Source organism: Ictalurus punctatus, chromosome 2 (genome assembly GCF_001660625.3).
Source record: "Ictalurus punctatus breed USDA103 chromosome 2, Coco_2.0, whole genome shotgun sequence".
NCBI classification, from domain to species: Eukaryota; Metazoa; Chordata; class Actinopteri; order Siluriformes; family Ictaluridae; genus Ictalurus; species Ictalurus punctatus.
Window position 1 is genome coordinate 1,288,714 of NC_030417.2, and position 15,718 is coordinate 1,304,431.

The window sequence follows — 15,718 nt, forward strand, 5'->3', positions numbered from 1 at the left end:
AGTCGGCTCACAAGTGCGATTCGAAGGGTTCCGTTCTGTTTTTTCTTCTATTTTCTTTGCTTTCCATTTTCCCCGTTTCCTTTCTTTCCATGACGTGTATGCAGTTAAATCATATTTTTAAATCCGAACACCAGACAGGATTGTATAATAGGCTAATGCACACTTGTTGTAGCCTTTTAACATCAATTCTGTATCTTCACTAACAGAGAGACACAAGAGGATTTACAGCAGGACTGTGTCTTACTGAATGATGTAAATAAAGCAGAAATATTTCACTTCAATGTCATTTGTTCTGCTGAAATATTTTCCTAATTCTGTCTGTTTGGAATTTAGTGACGAGTGTGAATGTGAATCTAAATAAATGACACTTTATTACTACATGACTGAGTCAAAAGAAAACTGTACTTTATTTATTTTTCATTGTTTATCTCCATTTCATTCTGAATGAGGGTTCCAGTGCTTAACGAGTGCCTAAACACTTCATGATGTGCTGTTAGTGGAAACTAATCCGCTTTGTTTTGGGCCACATCACACCACCTCATCGCAGATTATCTTTCTGGAACATCATGCCTCATCCCGTTTTATTCCTTGCATGATGCGTTATCAATAACGTTAGAATTCTTGCTCGTTAACTTGCTCATTGACGAATGCCAAGTGAGAATGAACTGTGCGGATGGATGTTGTGTGTATTGCAAGGGAGTCACACCCGGAATTTGATGACAATGGGCACTAAGGGGTAAGCGAGAACATCCTCGTGCTCACATCTCACCTTCACCAACCATGCATTTCCCAATGCCTCCTCTTGAACCAAGCCTAGGTGAATTGAGGTCTGTTTACAGCCTGAGTCCACCAATGCATGGTATGTACCCCCTGAACACTCACCGGAAGGCAGTATATCCCAGCTCGATCGTGGGTGGCCTGTGACGCACCGGGGAGTTGGACCATCGCTCCCACCTCCATCACGTGGCACTGGTCCTGGAAATGGCCAGGCTCCCTGCAACGGCAGCATACCGACCCCGGCATTACTCCCATACCTACGGCCCCAGATTCACCCACCTGGGAAGAAGAGGAGACGTACACAAGGGGAGAGGGAGGGGGAGGGAAAGAATGGGTATGGGGTATGGATCTTGGGGGAATAGGCCCCTGTCTCTGTAGTGCAGAGACAGGGAAAGGACGGGGAGAGGGAGAGTGAGAGAGAGAGGAAGAAGGGGGGGCTTGCCTGCCCCCGGATACGCAGCCAGGTGGTCCTCGGCACGTGTCCTGGAGCTTGTGGGTGAAGGCAAATGGGTGGCCGAGCTTGCTGAGGGTCAGTGATCGGAAGCGCCGATGGTGCTGTTCTGGGATCCGGCCGACCCACTGCAAAATTGCCCATTTCAGGACTGGGGACTCCAGCATGTTGGCAACTGGTCTCTCTCTGTCTCTATCTCTCGGCGCATGCCTCTCTCCGTCTTATCCTCGCCTCGTCTCACTGCAACAGAGAACATTCATTAAGAGAATTCCCCACGGGTGTGCATTCCTTACCACTCGCCTTCTCCGGCTCCAACCTACGTTCAGAAACCGGCGCTCGTCCACGTCTCCGCCTCCACAAACACCTTCTGACCAATCAGAATAGAGAACTGTAATGGATTTGAGCGCTTTATTTTATTGAGAATCTAAATCAGGAGTCAGACCACAGACAGGTACAGTTAACAGAGACATATTTATCATCATTATCCACACAGACAATATATTACAACATTAAAATAATTTTTTTTTTGAAAAAAAACACCATATTTAAGACACGGTAGTTATTTCCCACTGAGTAAATCATCTAAAAATATACAGTCAAACTGATTTGGATTTTTTTTTTAAACCCTTATGTATCAATACAGCGGCTTGCTGATAAATCCTCATCTCAGTATTAAAAGCTCCTGTCTTTGCATTTTGGCTGAAGATGAGTGAACCACATAAACTTCATCACTGGGGGAAACTTTATTCTCCTGTGCTGTTATCTTTTACTCTGCAAAGCTTTGATTGTAATATTTTAATAAAGAATTCAAAACTCACAGATAAACTTGGATTTATACGGTTCTATCTGCCGTCCAATCATCATCATCCAGGCTGAATATGGGATGAACACAACACAGGCAGCCTTAACCAATCATGTTCTGTATGTTCTAATGGATTTTAAATAGAGTTAAATGTTTTAAAGTGAAATTTCAGGCTTTAGAAACAACTTCAGATTTTAAAACGTGAACGTGTATTTTACATCTTAGAACACAAGCAGAACAATCTAATTCCTTCAAAAGTTTAGATTTTATTTTATATAGTGTGACGTTAACAGGTTTAAAATGTTGCTCTGTACTGGCTTTATTACTGTTTATTAGTTATTTAATGAGAGGTTGCTGAATATGAAACAAACAGATAGAACTTTATAACGCTAAGGTCACGAGATATCATCTGATCATTTTTTTTTTCAATTCTACTAGTTTCTTATCTGAGAGTTCATTTTGAATATTTCCTTTTTTATTATTGTAAAATTACTCATCGTTTTAATTAATACATTAAAATGTCTTTTTGTGCAGCTGCATTGTGTGCTAGTTAGACTGAGCAACAATGTGGCAATGTGCAGGAATTTTACGTAAAACACTACACACTTCATTCTGGATCACACAATTTCACAGATGTAGAACCAAACAACCAGTGGAACCCAATCCCGGCGTATAGAGGCTGAGTGAAAGTGGTGTGGACTCTGTGGAGGAACGTCATCGTGTCAGAGACGCTGTAGAAGGACAGAGTTCCTGCACTGTGATCCACATACACTCCTATTCTGGAGGACGATGGAACCGTGAGATAAGTCTCAATGTTGTTGTGATAGAAGATGAGAGAAGAAGAAGAACACCACAGACTCCAGGACTGATTGTTGCCTCCAAACTCACACTCGTCACCCTCTCCTTTCCTGTTGAGGTCTTTATATGAGACTGATATGGACACACCATCACCGCTCCACTCCACCTCCCAGTAACAGCGTCCACACACACTCTCCTTACTCAACACCTGCCAGATAGAGTCAAATCTCTCTAGATGATCAGAGTACTGCTGCTGTCTCTCACTGTACCTCACCGCTCTGTTCTTCTCAGACAGAAGGAGGTAACGATGTGCCGTGTTGGGATCCAGAGTCAGATAACAGAAATCTGAAATAAAAGAGAATAACTAACTGAACATGTTGGGTTTGATTCACAGAATATATTTATGTGAAGAGTGAGAGAGCTGTGTGTATATGTAAACCCCCGTGTGTCTTTGTTCTGTGCGAAGTATTGTTTCTGTGTTTTCCACCAGTACTCTATTGAGCTGTTTTGATCCTCGTTCATAGTTCCATAGTTTTTTTTCCTATTTTCGTCCTCACGTTTCTGATCCTAGTTCTGGTTTTACTGCACTTGCATCTGTTTCCACCCAGATTACCTGACAGTGTGTGTGTGCACGTGGTGTGTGTGTGTGTGTGTGTGTTAGACGTACATTTCAGGAAGTCTTCTCTGGTCTGTGGCTCTGATGGTGAAATGATCTGAACTGCTGCAGCTGTGGAGAGAAAAATGGAAAAGAAGACAAAAAGCGTCATCAGTGTCATGTAATTTACGTAACGGAGGTTAGGACGGATGCAAGTGCAGTTAAAGACGTTTATTAGAGAGAAAGGCAGCCAGACAAATCCAAAACGATAATCAAAAGCTTGGTCCAATAACAGGCAAAAGGTCAGGCGATCGGCAGACGGGCATAAACAGGGCAAGGCAAAAGACGAAATGAGAAACGAGAAACAAAGTCAATAAACATGAATCAAGAACAAGTACAAGGAACAACTGCTTGGTAAAGAGATAAACTCAATACGACGCAATGTGCTAAAAGACACGAGGGGTTTAAATGACAAACGTGATCATGGGTTAAACACAGGACAGCTGAAAACAATGATGTCACACATTCGGGAAACAACCAATGACAAAACAGGGGCGGAGACAGAACATAACCATAACAAAAGCATTTGTCCAAAATAAACAAAGTCAATGTCATTGAAGAACCAAAAGCGTGCGTTCACATTGAGCTCGCGCATCGGGCTCACACTTCGGTTTTCCAAGCACGCTGCAACACCTCAGCGCTAACTCGAGGGGAAATCGTGACAAAACCTACCCACCCCATCCCAGAACACACTCCCCTCCCCTGGCGGTCCTGGCCCTTTGGGCAATATGTCTTCAGCTGAACCGGGAGACTGAGTGGCATACTCAGTGAAGCAGGAAGGCGAAGCGTCGTCCTCCATCGACTCTGCAAGCTGAACTTGGTTGGCTGTGTCAACAGACTCAGGTGTGAGCAGAACGTGGTTGGTTGTGTCAGCAGACTTGGGCGTGAGCAGAGGTTGGTTGTCCATGTCAACAGACTCGGGCATGAGCATAACTTGGTTGGTTGTTACTTCAGTTTCAGGTGTGAGCAGAGCCTGGTTGGTCGTGACCTTGGTTTCAGACTGGAACCTGGCGTGGAAGGTCACATCGTCGTTCTCGGACCGGAACTCGGCCTGGAAGGTCACATCGTCGATCTCGGACTGGAACTCGGCGTGAGAGGTCACATCGTCGATCTCGGACTGGAACTCGGCTTGAGAGTCCTTTTTTCGACCTCAGACAGGAACATGGCCCCAACAGATCCTCCGGGACAGCCCTGGATTCTGGACTGCCGAACAAAATCAAGAATGGTCCCACAAACTGAGTTACATTATCTAGTCCACTGGATCCCATGGCTTCTAGATGCTGCGCCCACTGGCGGGCTGAGCCAAAAAACCGGGACAACATGAACCTTATACATTGCTTCTCACTGGGCTTGGGGTCCGTTAGGCTTGACATATAAATCTGGCAGTCAACCAGAAAATATTCAGGGTAGCCAAAAAAAACCATTATACCGATCTGGGAGATCAACGACAGTCCATTGCGGAAACTGGATCGAATCCAAGGCGGGGATGGTTTGCTTAATGTGACGTCTCCTTCATCTTCCTGCTGCATCCATGGTGAGGCGTAGTATTATGTCATGTAATTTCCATAATGGAGGTTAGGACGGATGCAAGTGCAGTTGAAGACGTTTATTAGAGAGAGAGGCAGGCAGGCAAATCCAAAACTGTAATCAAAAGTGTGGTCCAATAACAAGCAAAAGGTCAGGCAATCAGCAGACGGGCATAAACAGGGCAAGGCAAAACACAAAACGAGAAACAAAGTCAATAAACATGAATCGAGAACAAGAACAAGGAGCTTGGTAAAGAGATAAACTCAATACGACGCAATGTGCTAAGAGACACGAGGGGTTTAAATGACAAACGTAATCATGGGTTAAACACGGACAGCTGAAAACAATCATGTCACACAATCGGGAAACAACCAATGAAAAAACAGGGGCGGAGACAGAACATAACCATAACAAAAGCATGTGTCCAAAGTAAACAAAGTCAATGTCATTGAAGAACCAAAAGCGTGCGTTCGCATCGGGCTTGCGCTTCGGTTTTCCAAGCACGCTGCAGTATTGTAGCGCTAGCTCGAGGGGAAATTGTGACAATCAGGTTGTAAAAGATGGGAACAGGTGAAAGTGATGGAGTCGGTTTATTCATTTTAAATCAGTATTTTAGTTCAGTGTCAGGTGAGTAAACTGTCTGCAGAAAAGAAAGCAGGAGCAGTGATGAGAAATAACACGTCACAGAGCGAGTAAAGACGTCCATCGTGGTGTTTCTCCAGCAGGAACAGCTCCCCTTACCATGTGGAAGGATTTTGTTGAATTCCTCCTCACAGAATTCCTCGAGTCTGTTCTTCAGGTCCGAGAGAGAATTCCTCACTCCATCAAATGAGAGATGTTGACGGTCAGTGATGCTGGATGTCTGAAACTCTGCTCTGTCTAATGGAGGAGACCGACGTCGAGAAGCTAAAGCCTACAGAAAGAAAATTAAACTTCAAACAAAGATAAACAGCACGCACAAACAAAGTAGTATGGAAAGTAAAAGAAAAGAAGAAGGGAGCACTCAGTGTCTGCAGATCAGACAGTGAGTGTTACCTGGAGGAAGTGGAGGTGATCATGTGTGTGTGAAAGCTGCTCCAGCTCAGTGACTCTCCTCTGAAGATCAGCGATCTCCTGCTCCAGTTGCTCCAGGAGTCGTTCAGCTCGACTCAGTTCAGCCTTCTCCTGAGCTCTGATCAGCTCCGTCACCTCCGAGCGCCTTTTCTCCATGGAGCTGATCATCTCAGTAAAGATCCTCTCATTGTCCTCCACTGCCGTCTGTGCACCGAGCTGTTAGGAGACACGCACAACAAACGGAGGTCCTTTTTAAAACTTAACCCTCATTCCGTCTCTTACTGGGCCTCTAAACGACTCGTTGTCCATGTTGTGTGTGTTTCTAGGAGCAGCTCTGTCTCTGCTCACTGCTCACCTTTATAGTGTTCACAGTCTGTTTCAGCTCCTGCACCTTCTTCTGCTTCTCCTGGATTCTCTGCTGGGATTTCCTCCGCTCCTTCTTTAACTCACTCTGAGGACACACCGATTTTATTCATCTTTAAACTATAATAATTGGTTCCACATAAATGTCAGTTAAAAGTACATTCATGTTTCTCAGAGCTGTGAATGTTATCACACCCCTGTACACAAAGCGAGCTCCATGAAGACATGGTGTGTTTAGGTTGGAGTGGAAGAACTCGAGTGTCCTGCACAGAGCCCTGACCTCACCCCCACTGAACACCTTTGGGATGAACTGGAACACCGACTGCACCCCAGACCTCCTCACCGTGTATCTGAATAAACACAAATTCCCACAGCCACGCTCCAAAATATAGTGGAAAACCTTTCCAGAAGAGTGGAGCTTATTATAACAGCTTTAATTATGTTTGTTTTACCTCAACGCTCTCTCTCTCTCTCTCTCTCTCTGACCAGATTACGACTATCACTGAGGATAAATTTAACACTCTGTTAACCGGAACACATACAATTTTTACCGAGCTTTTACAGATTCATATAACTGACTAAAGCACCTGTTTCTAGATGGAAAATCTCATTAAGATGATTTAATTCTGGACAGATTTCTCTTTCTCACCTGTTTCTCGGCTCTTTCTGCTGTGACTGTGACGGTGTCGTGTCCTTTGTGATTATCCATCGTACACAAGTAACAGATGCAGGTCTGATCGCTACGACAGTAGATCTCGATTGGCTTATTATGTTGAGAGCAGATCTTCTCTTGTAGCTTTGCAGAAGCTTTGATTAATGTGTGTTTTTTCAAAGCAGTAATTTCTAGATGAGGTTTCAGATGAATTCCACAGTAAGAAGCCAGACACATCAGACAGGACTTGACGGCTTTATGTTTCATCTGGGTGCAGAAATCACACTCCACATCTCCAGGTCCAGCGTAACAGTGAGCAGGAGAAGCAGCTTGGACTTCAGTCTTCAGTTTCTCCACCACTTCAGCCAGCATGTTGTTTCTGCGTAGAACAGGCCTCGGAGTGAAAGTGTCTCTGCACTGAGGACAGCTGTAGACGCCCTTCTGATCCTCCTGATCCCAGCAGTCATTAATACACACCTTACAGAAACTGTGACCACAGGGGATCGCCACCGGATCCTTCAGGAGATCCAGACACACTGGACAGCTGAACTGGTCCACTGAAAACTGATCTGCTGAAATACTGGCCTCGGCCATTTTCCTGCACCCACACACTGTGAACGAGAGAGATCCGTTTTGTTTTTTCTGAAATGAGGAGTTACTTCCTGGTTCTGCGTGTCTGTGTGTGTGTGCGTGTGTGTGTGTGAGAGAGAGAGATAGAGAGAGAGATAGAGATTGAGAGCGAGAGAGAGAGAGAGAGAGAGAGAGATTGAGAAAGAGAGAGAGAGGAGGAGGAGAAGGAGGAGGAGGAGCTCAAATGGAGAGGGGTTATGAATTCTACTTCTTCTTCTTTGGGGTTTTACGGCAGCTGGCATCCAAATTGTTGCATTACTGCCACCTTCTGTCCTGTATTATAGTCCTTTTATTTTAGAGTCATCTTTCCAGTCCAGTCTTTCTTAAGAAATTAAACAAACATGTCCTCCATTTCTTGCTATCTGCACATTCTAATATAGCTTTAATATTGCCCTCTACCCTTCCTATTTCCCGTAACTGAGTCATCACTTCCTGCCTTCCATGAGTGAATTTTCCACGACATAAAAATATGTTCGACAGTCTCATCCTCATGGCATTGATCACAGAGTCACGTTGGATGTTTTCCTGTTGTGTGAAGTGTGCTGTTGAGATCGCTATGCCTCGTTCTCAACCTTGTTCTTGTACTTAGTTCCCTTATCTCTTAAAGTATCTACTCTGCTTTAAATTGAGTGCAAATGCCTCCCTTTAGAGTGGCACCCTGTCCAGGTTGTACCCCGCCTTGTGCCCGATGCTCCCTGGGATAGGCTCCAGGTTCCCCGTGACCCTGAAAAGGAGTAAGCGGTAGAAGATGGATGGATGGATGAATGGATGGATGGATGCCTCCGTTTACATTTTCACATCACGCTATCTCACTAACATTCATGGCAGTTAAATGCAAGATCACTGCACACCTCTCTCTTATATGTAACTACAACTTTCTGCTTAAAGCTCCGCCCACTCTCTCTACCAGTATAAATAAAACTCATTAATAGAAAACAAAACTGACTTCAGAGTGCCATGCTCTCTGTCTGTCTCTCTCTCTCTTTCTTTCACACACACTCTCTCTCACTCTGTCAGTGTGTGAGTTCAGGAAAATGGCCGAGGCCAGTATTTCAGTAGATCAGGACCGGTTCAGCTGTCCAGTGTGTCTGGATCTCCTGAATCTGCGCACTCCTTCTCTGTCTCTCCACCCTCTGTCACACACGGAAATAAAAGCCACTCCTACTGAACTCTCTCTCTCTCTCTCTCTCTCTCTCTCTCTCTCTCTTTCTCTCTCTCGCTCTCTGAAGTTCCATTTTCTTTCTTTTCTCTGTCTGTCTGTCAGTGTGAGAGTTCACTAAAATGGCCGAGGCCAGTATTTCAGTAGATCAGGATCAGTTCATCTGTCCAGTGTGTCTGGATCTCCTGAAGGAACCGGTGGTGATCCCCTGTGGTCACAGTTTCTGTAACGTGTGTATTAATGACTGCTGGGATCAGGAAGATGAGAGCGGAGTGTATCGCTGTCCTCAGTGCAGAGACACTTTCACTCCGAGGCCTGTTCTACGCAGAAACAACATGCTGGCTGAAGTGGTGGAGAAACTGAAGAAGACTGAAGTCCAAGCTGCTTCTCCTGCTCACTGTTACGCTGGACCTGGAGATGTGGAGTGTGATTTCTGCACCGGGAGAAAACACAAAGCCGTCAAGTCCTGTCTGGTGTGTGTGGCTTCTTACTGTGAAATTCATCTGAAACCTCACTATCAGTCTCCTGCATTTAAGATACACACATTAATTGAAGCCTCAGCAAAGCTACAAGAGAAGATCTGCTCTGAACATAACAAGCCGATGGAGATCTACTGTCGTAGCGATCAGACCTACATCTGTTACTTGTGTACGATGGATAATCACAAAGGACACGACACCGTCACAGTCACAGCAGAAAGAGCCGAGAAACAGGTGAGAACGAGAAATCTGTCCAGAATGAATTTGTCCTAATTCTATTTTTTAATCGAGAATTTGTAAGTTTAAAAATCTTTTACAAAACCCTTCCGATTGATAGACAGTGTAAAACGAAAGTTTTATCTGTTAAACTTTGTCCCCAGAGTATCTGTGGTATCTGATCAGACCAGTGAGTGAACATTTCAGTCAACACCCACATGACAGTGTCAGGAGACCATGATGCACACACAACAACAAAACACAGCAGATACTACAAGAACGAAAGCTTCACAGTCAGACGCTGAAAAACTGGAACTCAAGTAGTTTTGCTAGTTAAGGTGAAACATTAAACAGGCGAGAGTGTGTGTGTGTGTGTGTGTGTGTGTGTGTGTGTGTGTGTGTGTGTGTGTGTGTGTGTGTGTGTGTGTGTGTGTGAGAGATCAGTGAACCCTAACCCAAACACAACCCCAACCCTAAGCAAGACCATGTCATCATGTGATGTGCAGTCATGACTAACTTAAACACACAATTCTCCAGCAAGTGAAGAAAGAAAAAATTGAAATAAGGAAACTAATCAGGAAAATAACAAACACATGAGAATAATGAAGACAGGAAATTATGCAGACAACCAAAGAAGAACTTCTGCATGAAAAGTCAGGGCACCCTCTAGTGGACACAACGATAGTACTGCCCCTTGAGGCCGTATGATTGGACCGTGATTGGTCACTCTCCACCAATCCCCTTTTCTCTAGAAACGGAATTAGTGTCATTCAATTTAAAATTCCTAAAATGGTAGACATGAAGAAAGCAGAATAAACTTAATTTTTAATACATGTTTGTTAGTTAATGTGTTAATTAACATATAGGGGTATCAATATATATCAATTTGAACCATAAATAGAATTCCTGATGGATTCTTCATAGTATCCTGATAGTTTCATCCTGGTGAGGAACTGCAAACAAATCCTACATAAACAGCTGAATATTAATGATGTGTCCTCAGAGAGAGTTAAAGGAGGAGCAGATGAAATCCCAGCAGAGAATCCAGGAGAAGCAGAAGAAGGTGCAGGAGCTGAAACAGGCTGTGAACACTATAAAGGTGATCAGTGAGCAGAGACAGAGCTGCTCCTAGAAACACACACAACATGGACAACGAGTCGTTTAGAGGCCCAGTAAGAGACGGAATGAGGGTTAAGTTTTAAAAAGGACCTCCATTTGTTGTGTGTGTCTCCTAACAGCTCAGTGCACAGACAGCAGTGGAGGACAGTGAGAGGATCTTTACTGAGATGATCAGCTCCATGGAGAAAAGGTGCTCGGAGGTGACGGAGCTGATCAGAGCTCAGGAGAAGGCTGAACTGAGTCGAGCTGAACGACTCCTGGAGCAACTGGAGCAGGAGATCGCTGATCTTCAGAGGAGAGTCACTGAGCTGGAGCAGCTTTCACACACACACGATCACCTCCACTTCCTCCAGGTAACACTCACTGTCTGATCTACAGAGACAGATGTTCCTCCTTTGAGACACTCTCTAAAACACCTCTTATTCAAACTCATTTGTTTTGTAATGCTGTTATTCTGAGACTTTCTGTTTATTAGTGCTTACTGTTGATTAGTTCTCTTTAACTCATCTCTGCTGATGTTCTGAATATTTGGACATGTGAAGTTCAGTAGTTTAAGAGATTGAGATTGCTTACCTATGACTGTTTGTCTGATGGTTTTATTGCTTTGTCTGTTTTACTGTATCTATGGTTCAACCCTTAAAAACTGGTTTAACTCACAATGATTACATCATATATTTGTCTAATGCATCAAAACATTGGGGTACAAAATCCTTATTCTTTTCTTTTATATGCAAAATAAAGAGTATACAGTCTCTGTAATGATATAAGTACTTTGTTTGTCTCATGCTGTTCACAATTAGTTTAACTTGCTTTCTGTAGGCTTTCGTTTCTGGACGTCAGTCTCCTCCATTAGACAGAGCAGAGTTTCAGACATCCAGCATCACTGTCCATCAACATCTCTCATTTGATGGAGTGAGGAATTCTCTCTCAGACCTGAAGAAGAGACTCGAGGAATTCTGTGAGGAGGAATTCAACAAACTCCTTCCACATGGTAAGAGGAGCTGTTCCTGCTGGGGAAACACAATGATGGACGTCTGTACTTGCTCTGTAACATGTACAAAAAAAAAAGGGAGAGAGAGGTATATTATTATATTATAATATAATGTGGAAATCTCTGTGTAAAGGAGTTGCTCAAGGGCTGCACGGAGCAGAAGCAGATGGTTTAACACCTTATAGTCAAAATGGGGTCTGAGGGCACCCCCTTTCCTTCGCCACAAAGAAGAAACCAGCGGAGACACGAGACGTGTATGGGTGGATGTACCCCTGCTGCAGTGCCTCCTGGATGTACTCCTCCATGGCTTGCTGTTCAGTGGATAGGCAGCTGCTCGATTGAGCAGTCATAGGAGCAGTGTTGGGTTAACCCATTGGCCTTGGCATTACTGAAAACATCCTTCAGGTCGAGGTATTCAAATGGGATCATGATGGGGCATGGTTCTCTGGGGTTTCCACGAAAGTCGAGGCCACGATGAGCTGAAATGCCTGGATACAGTGGCCTCAATATGTGATGACCAGGGGGTGATTTCCTTGTCCATCCAGGAGATCTGTGGATCATTGAGGTGCATCCATGAGAAGCCCAGGATGAGGGGTGCTTGGATGTGATAGTTACCAGGAAGGAGATATGCTCCTGATGGAGGACGCCGATACACAAAGGAGGAGCTGTGTGCAACAGGTTATGGTAACCCCTCACCCCTCCCTGTTGGGTCCTCCATCGATGGCATAGATTTGCAGGGGCTGAGTCAAGATACTCAGACAGTTCATGGTTTCCTCAGCCAACCCAGAGTTGATCAGTGCTGCTTATACAGAGAAAACATCTAAGTGCTACATCATGAGTTGGAGTGTAAGTGACTGGTGTGATAGAGAGTGATATGGACTCACTGCTTCTGAATGGGGGCAGAGCTCCCGCTCCAGAATAGACCCGGCTTGGCTGTGGGGTTGGTAGGGAGGTAGCATTGCTGAGTTTGGTGCACCCCATTTACATGGGTTGGGATGGGGTGTCTGCTCCCTGAGAGCCCCCACCTTCCCTGTAGAGGTGACAACTATGGAATAGATTTGGAATAGTCCATCTCTCGCCTAATGACAGGGCTGACTGGAAGAGTCCATTTTTAGAAGGAGGCTATTTCTACACTCAGGATCTCCAGGTTCAGACCTCAGCGAAGCTCTAAAGGCCCGGTCGTTCAATCCATATAAAAACATATGGCTTGCAATAAAAATGTGAATAAAATAATGTATAATTTTGGAGGGATTTAACACACACTCTTTAATACGGCTGTCTCACTCGTCACATAAATGATTTCTGTGAATTAAACCCAACACGTTCATGATTTTAATCAGTTCGTTTTTCTCTTTTATTCCAGATTTCTTTTATCTGACTCTGGATCCAAACACGGTGCATCCACACCTCCGTCTGTCTGAGAACAACAGAGTGGTGACCGAAAGTGAAAGCGAGCAGCAGTACTCTGATCATCCTGAGAGATTTGACTACTGTCTTCAGGTGTTGTGTAAGGAGAGCATGTGTGGACGCTGTTACTGGGAGGTGGAGTGGAGCGGTGTGGTGGAAATTTCAGTCTCGTATAAAGACATCAGCAGGAAAGGAGAGGGTAACGAGTGTGCATTTGGACACAACGATCAGTCCTGGAGTCTGCAGTGTTCTTCATCTTCTTCCCTCGCTTTCTATCACAACAACATTCAGACCGATCTCGGAGTTCCACCGTCCTCCAGAATAGGAGTGTATGTGGATCACAGTGCAGGAACTCTGTCCTTCTACAGCATCTCTGACACGATGAAGCTCCTCCACAGAGTCCACACCACTTTCACTCAGCCTCTATACGCTGGATTCGGGTTCGACTTTTGGTATGGTTCTACATCCGTGAGATTGTGTGATCCAGAATAATGTGTGAAGCGCTTAGTATTATAAAGTTCTCTCTGAATGAAGAGTAATTTTGAGATATTAGCCTAGCAAGCACTCTAATGTAATGAACTTAATACAGCTTTTGTTTTTCTGAAAAAACATCTGCACTTTATGTTCCATGTTTCCATAATCATAATGATGATAAACATGTCTCTGATCTCCAGCTTTGGATTCTAAACGTGACTGTTTCAAACCTTAAACATGATGTATGTATAACTTTTTAAGATTTCTTACACTGTATTATTTACTTTAAAAGAAAGAATAAAGAGAGGCTGGTGAGGGAAAGACTGTTTATAGCTGCTATACTGTGTAAGTCAGAACAGGAACTAACTTGTTTCACAGATGTGCCATAACATTAAATGTTGGGGAAGACTGATCAGAAAGTCTGATGTGCTTCTATAGTAATATATTAAAGCAATAAACATTAAAACACTGGGTTTAGGCTTGGACTACTGTCACTTACAATGTTGTATAGAATACAAAACAGATTTTTTTTTTTTTTTTTAAAGGGAGACGTTTTCTTTAATGCTGCTGTATGGAAATTAAATTAAATGAGATGCAATAATCGTAAGTTTTCTACTTATGATTTTCAAAGCTCTACTGATTTTCAGCCAGATCTTTCCAGAAAGGCTTTGGTTTTTACTTAATATGACTAATTTCTGAAATTAGTGCAAAAATAGCAACACTTTCTATAGATTATGTATTCATGAAGCTTTATGGTCGGAATAACTTTGCAACTTGGTAATAATGTAACCTGATTCTTCGTAAATTGGTAATAAAGCTTCGGCAAACATTTGATAAACTCTAATAAAATGAATAAAAACTCTAAAAAGAATGTGTCCTGTGAATTTGTCTGAATTACAGTCAAGGGTCCGTGTTACTTCCTGGAGTTTGCTGAAAGTCACTTACATTCTTATATTAACTTAATATAGAACTTATATTGCTTATATATCAAAGCAAAATGAATTACATATCAAGTGTAGAATTTCACTCTGAATATAGACAGGAAACTTTATCAAATAAATAACATCAATATTATTTCATTTGCTATTATTTAATTATTCACATTAATGTAAAATATATAAAGACCAGAACGGGTTCGATACATTTTCAAATAATAAGGTATTTAAAAAGCTGGTGAAGCAGCACTAAATACACGGAGGAATTTAGCTATTAATATTTAGCATGTTGTTGCTAATGTCAGTATTAGCGCTCGTGCTGCTAGCATTGGATTACTGTTTAGGCTCTGTGGGAAATCTAAAATCTGTGAATAAAGATGCATGTGCCACTTGTTCCTGCTTAATTACACAACACTATCTACACTTTCTAACACATTAGTGTTAAAATTGAAATCTACAGACCCATGTGAACGTCCATCAACCGCTGACGGATCCATCTTTCTTCAGTTTACAGCAGCGACACCCGCGCCTCGATGGAGTTTCCATTTCTTTATTTCCCTTGTATTGTTCTTAAAGGGTTTAAAGAGTAGAATAATATCAGTATTAAAAACATGGGAACAGTCAGTGGATACGGGGTTTTTTATTACCGCCAGAGCTCACTGGGAGTGATCTTACCCATCATTGCTTGAAAAAACAAAAAGGAATATCTTTCCTGAAGTTTCTATGAATGTTCTGCTTCCTTTTAAATACAGGGAGAACTTCTGGATCAAATGTAATAGTTTGAAAGGAATAGTTTTTACATTTTGAAGAACGAAGTAAAAAATAAAGTAAAAAATTGTGTGTGTTATTAGACAATTCTGAATAAATGAACAAGACGTTCTGTAGAAGTAATCAGTTTTAATATTCCGAACATTGATTACACTCGTACACTGTACATTACAATAAGCAGCTGAGAGAACTATCGATAAAAATACAACAAAGACTTGAGAACGTGTCTCATAGTGAGACAGATGACTGAGCAACAGCAGGGCAGGAACTTTACACAAAACTCTACACACTTTATTTTTTAACACACAACCTTACAGTAGAAGGAAGCAAACACTCGAACCCAGACCCCCAGTGGAACCCAAACCCAGCGTATAGAGGCTGAGTGAAAGTGGTGTGGACTCTGTGGAGGAGCTTCATCGTGTCAGAGACGCTGTAGAAGGACAGAGTTCCTGCACTGTGATC

General features: G+C 43.1%; 2 protein-coding genes across 4 annotated transcripts in view; one reads left to right on the forward strand and one right to left on the reverse strand.

The window, feature by feature from the left end:
• Positions 1–1,622: 1,622 nt before the first annotated feature.
• Positions 1,623–15,718, reverse strand: part of LOC108257613 (tripartite motif-containing protein 16) — a 17,880-nt gene continuing 3,784 nt past the window's right edge. The window contains exons 1-6 of one of the 3 annotated variants that reach the window (XM_017455525.3): positions 7,076–8,799; positions 6,419–6,514; positions 6,046–6,279; positions 5,752–5,923; positions 3,496–3,555; positions 1,623–3,173 (exon numbers count right to left, since the gene is read on the reverse strand). In XM_017455525.3, coding sequence (XP_017311014.2) covers positions 2,638–3,173; positions 3,496–3,555; positions 5,752–5,923; positions 6,046–6,279; positions 6,419–6,514; positions 7,076–7,672 — 1,695 coding nt within the window. In that variant the 5' untranslated portion in view covers positions 7,673–8,799 and the 3' untranslated portion in view covers positions 1,623–2,637. Of the gene's footprint in view, positions 3,174–3,495; positions 3,556–5,751; positions 5,924–6,045; positions 6,280–6,418; positions 6,515–7,075; positions 8,800–15,374 lie in introns of those variants that run through there. The other 2 variants (XM_053677241.1, XM_053677224.1) reach the window with 2 other exon arrangements.
• Positions 8,924–14,081, forward strand: LOC108257667 (E3 ubiquitin/ISG15 ligase TRIM25). Its single transcript, XM_017455591.3, has 5 exons — positions 8,924–9,580; positions 10,566–10,661; positions 10,801–11,034; positions 11,501–11,672; positions 13,036–14,081. Exons 1-5 carry the CDS (start codon positions 8,990–8,992, stop codon positions 13,569–13,571), a joined length of 1,629 nt encoding a protein of 542 aa, XP_017311080.1. The 5' UTR covers positions 8,924–8,989; the 3' UTR covers positions 13,572–14,081.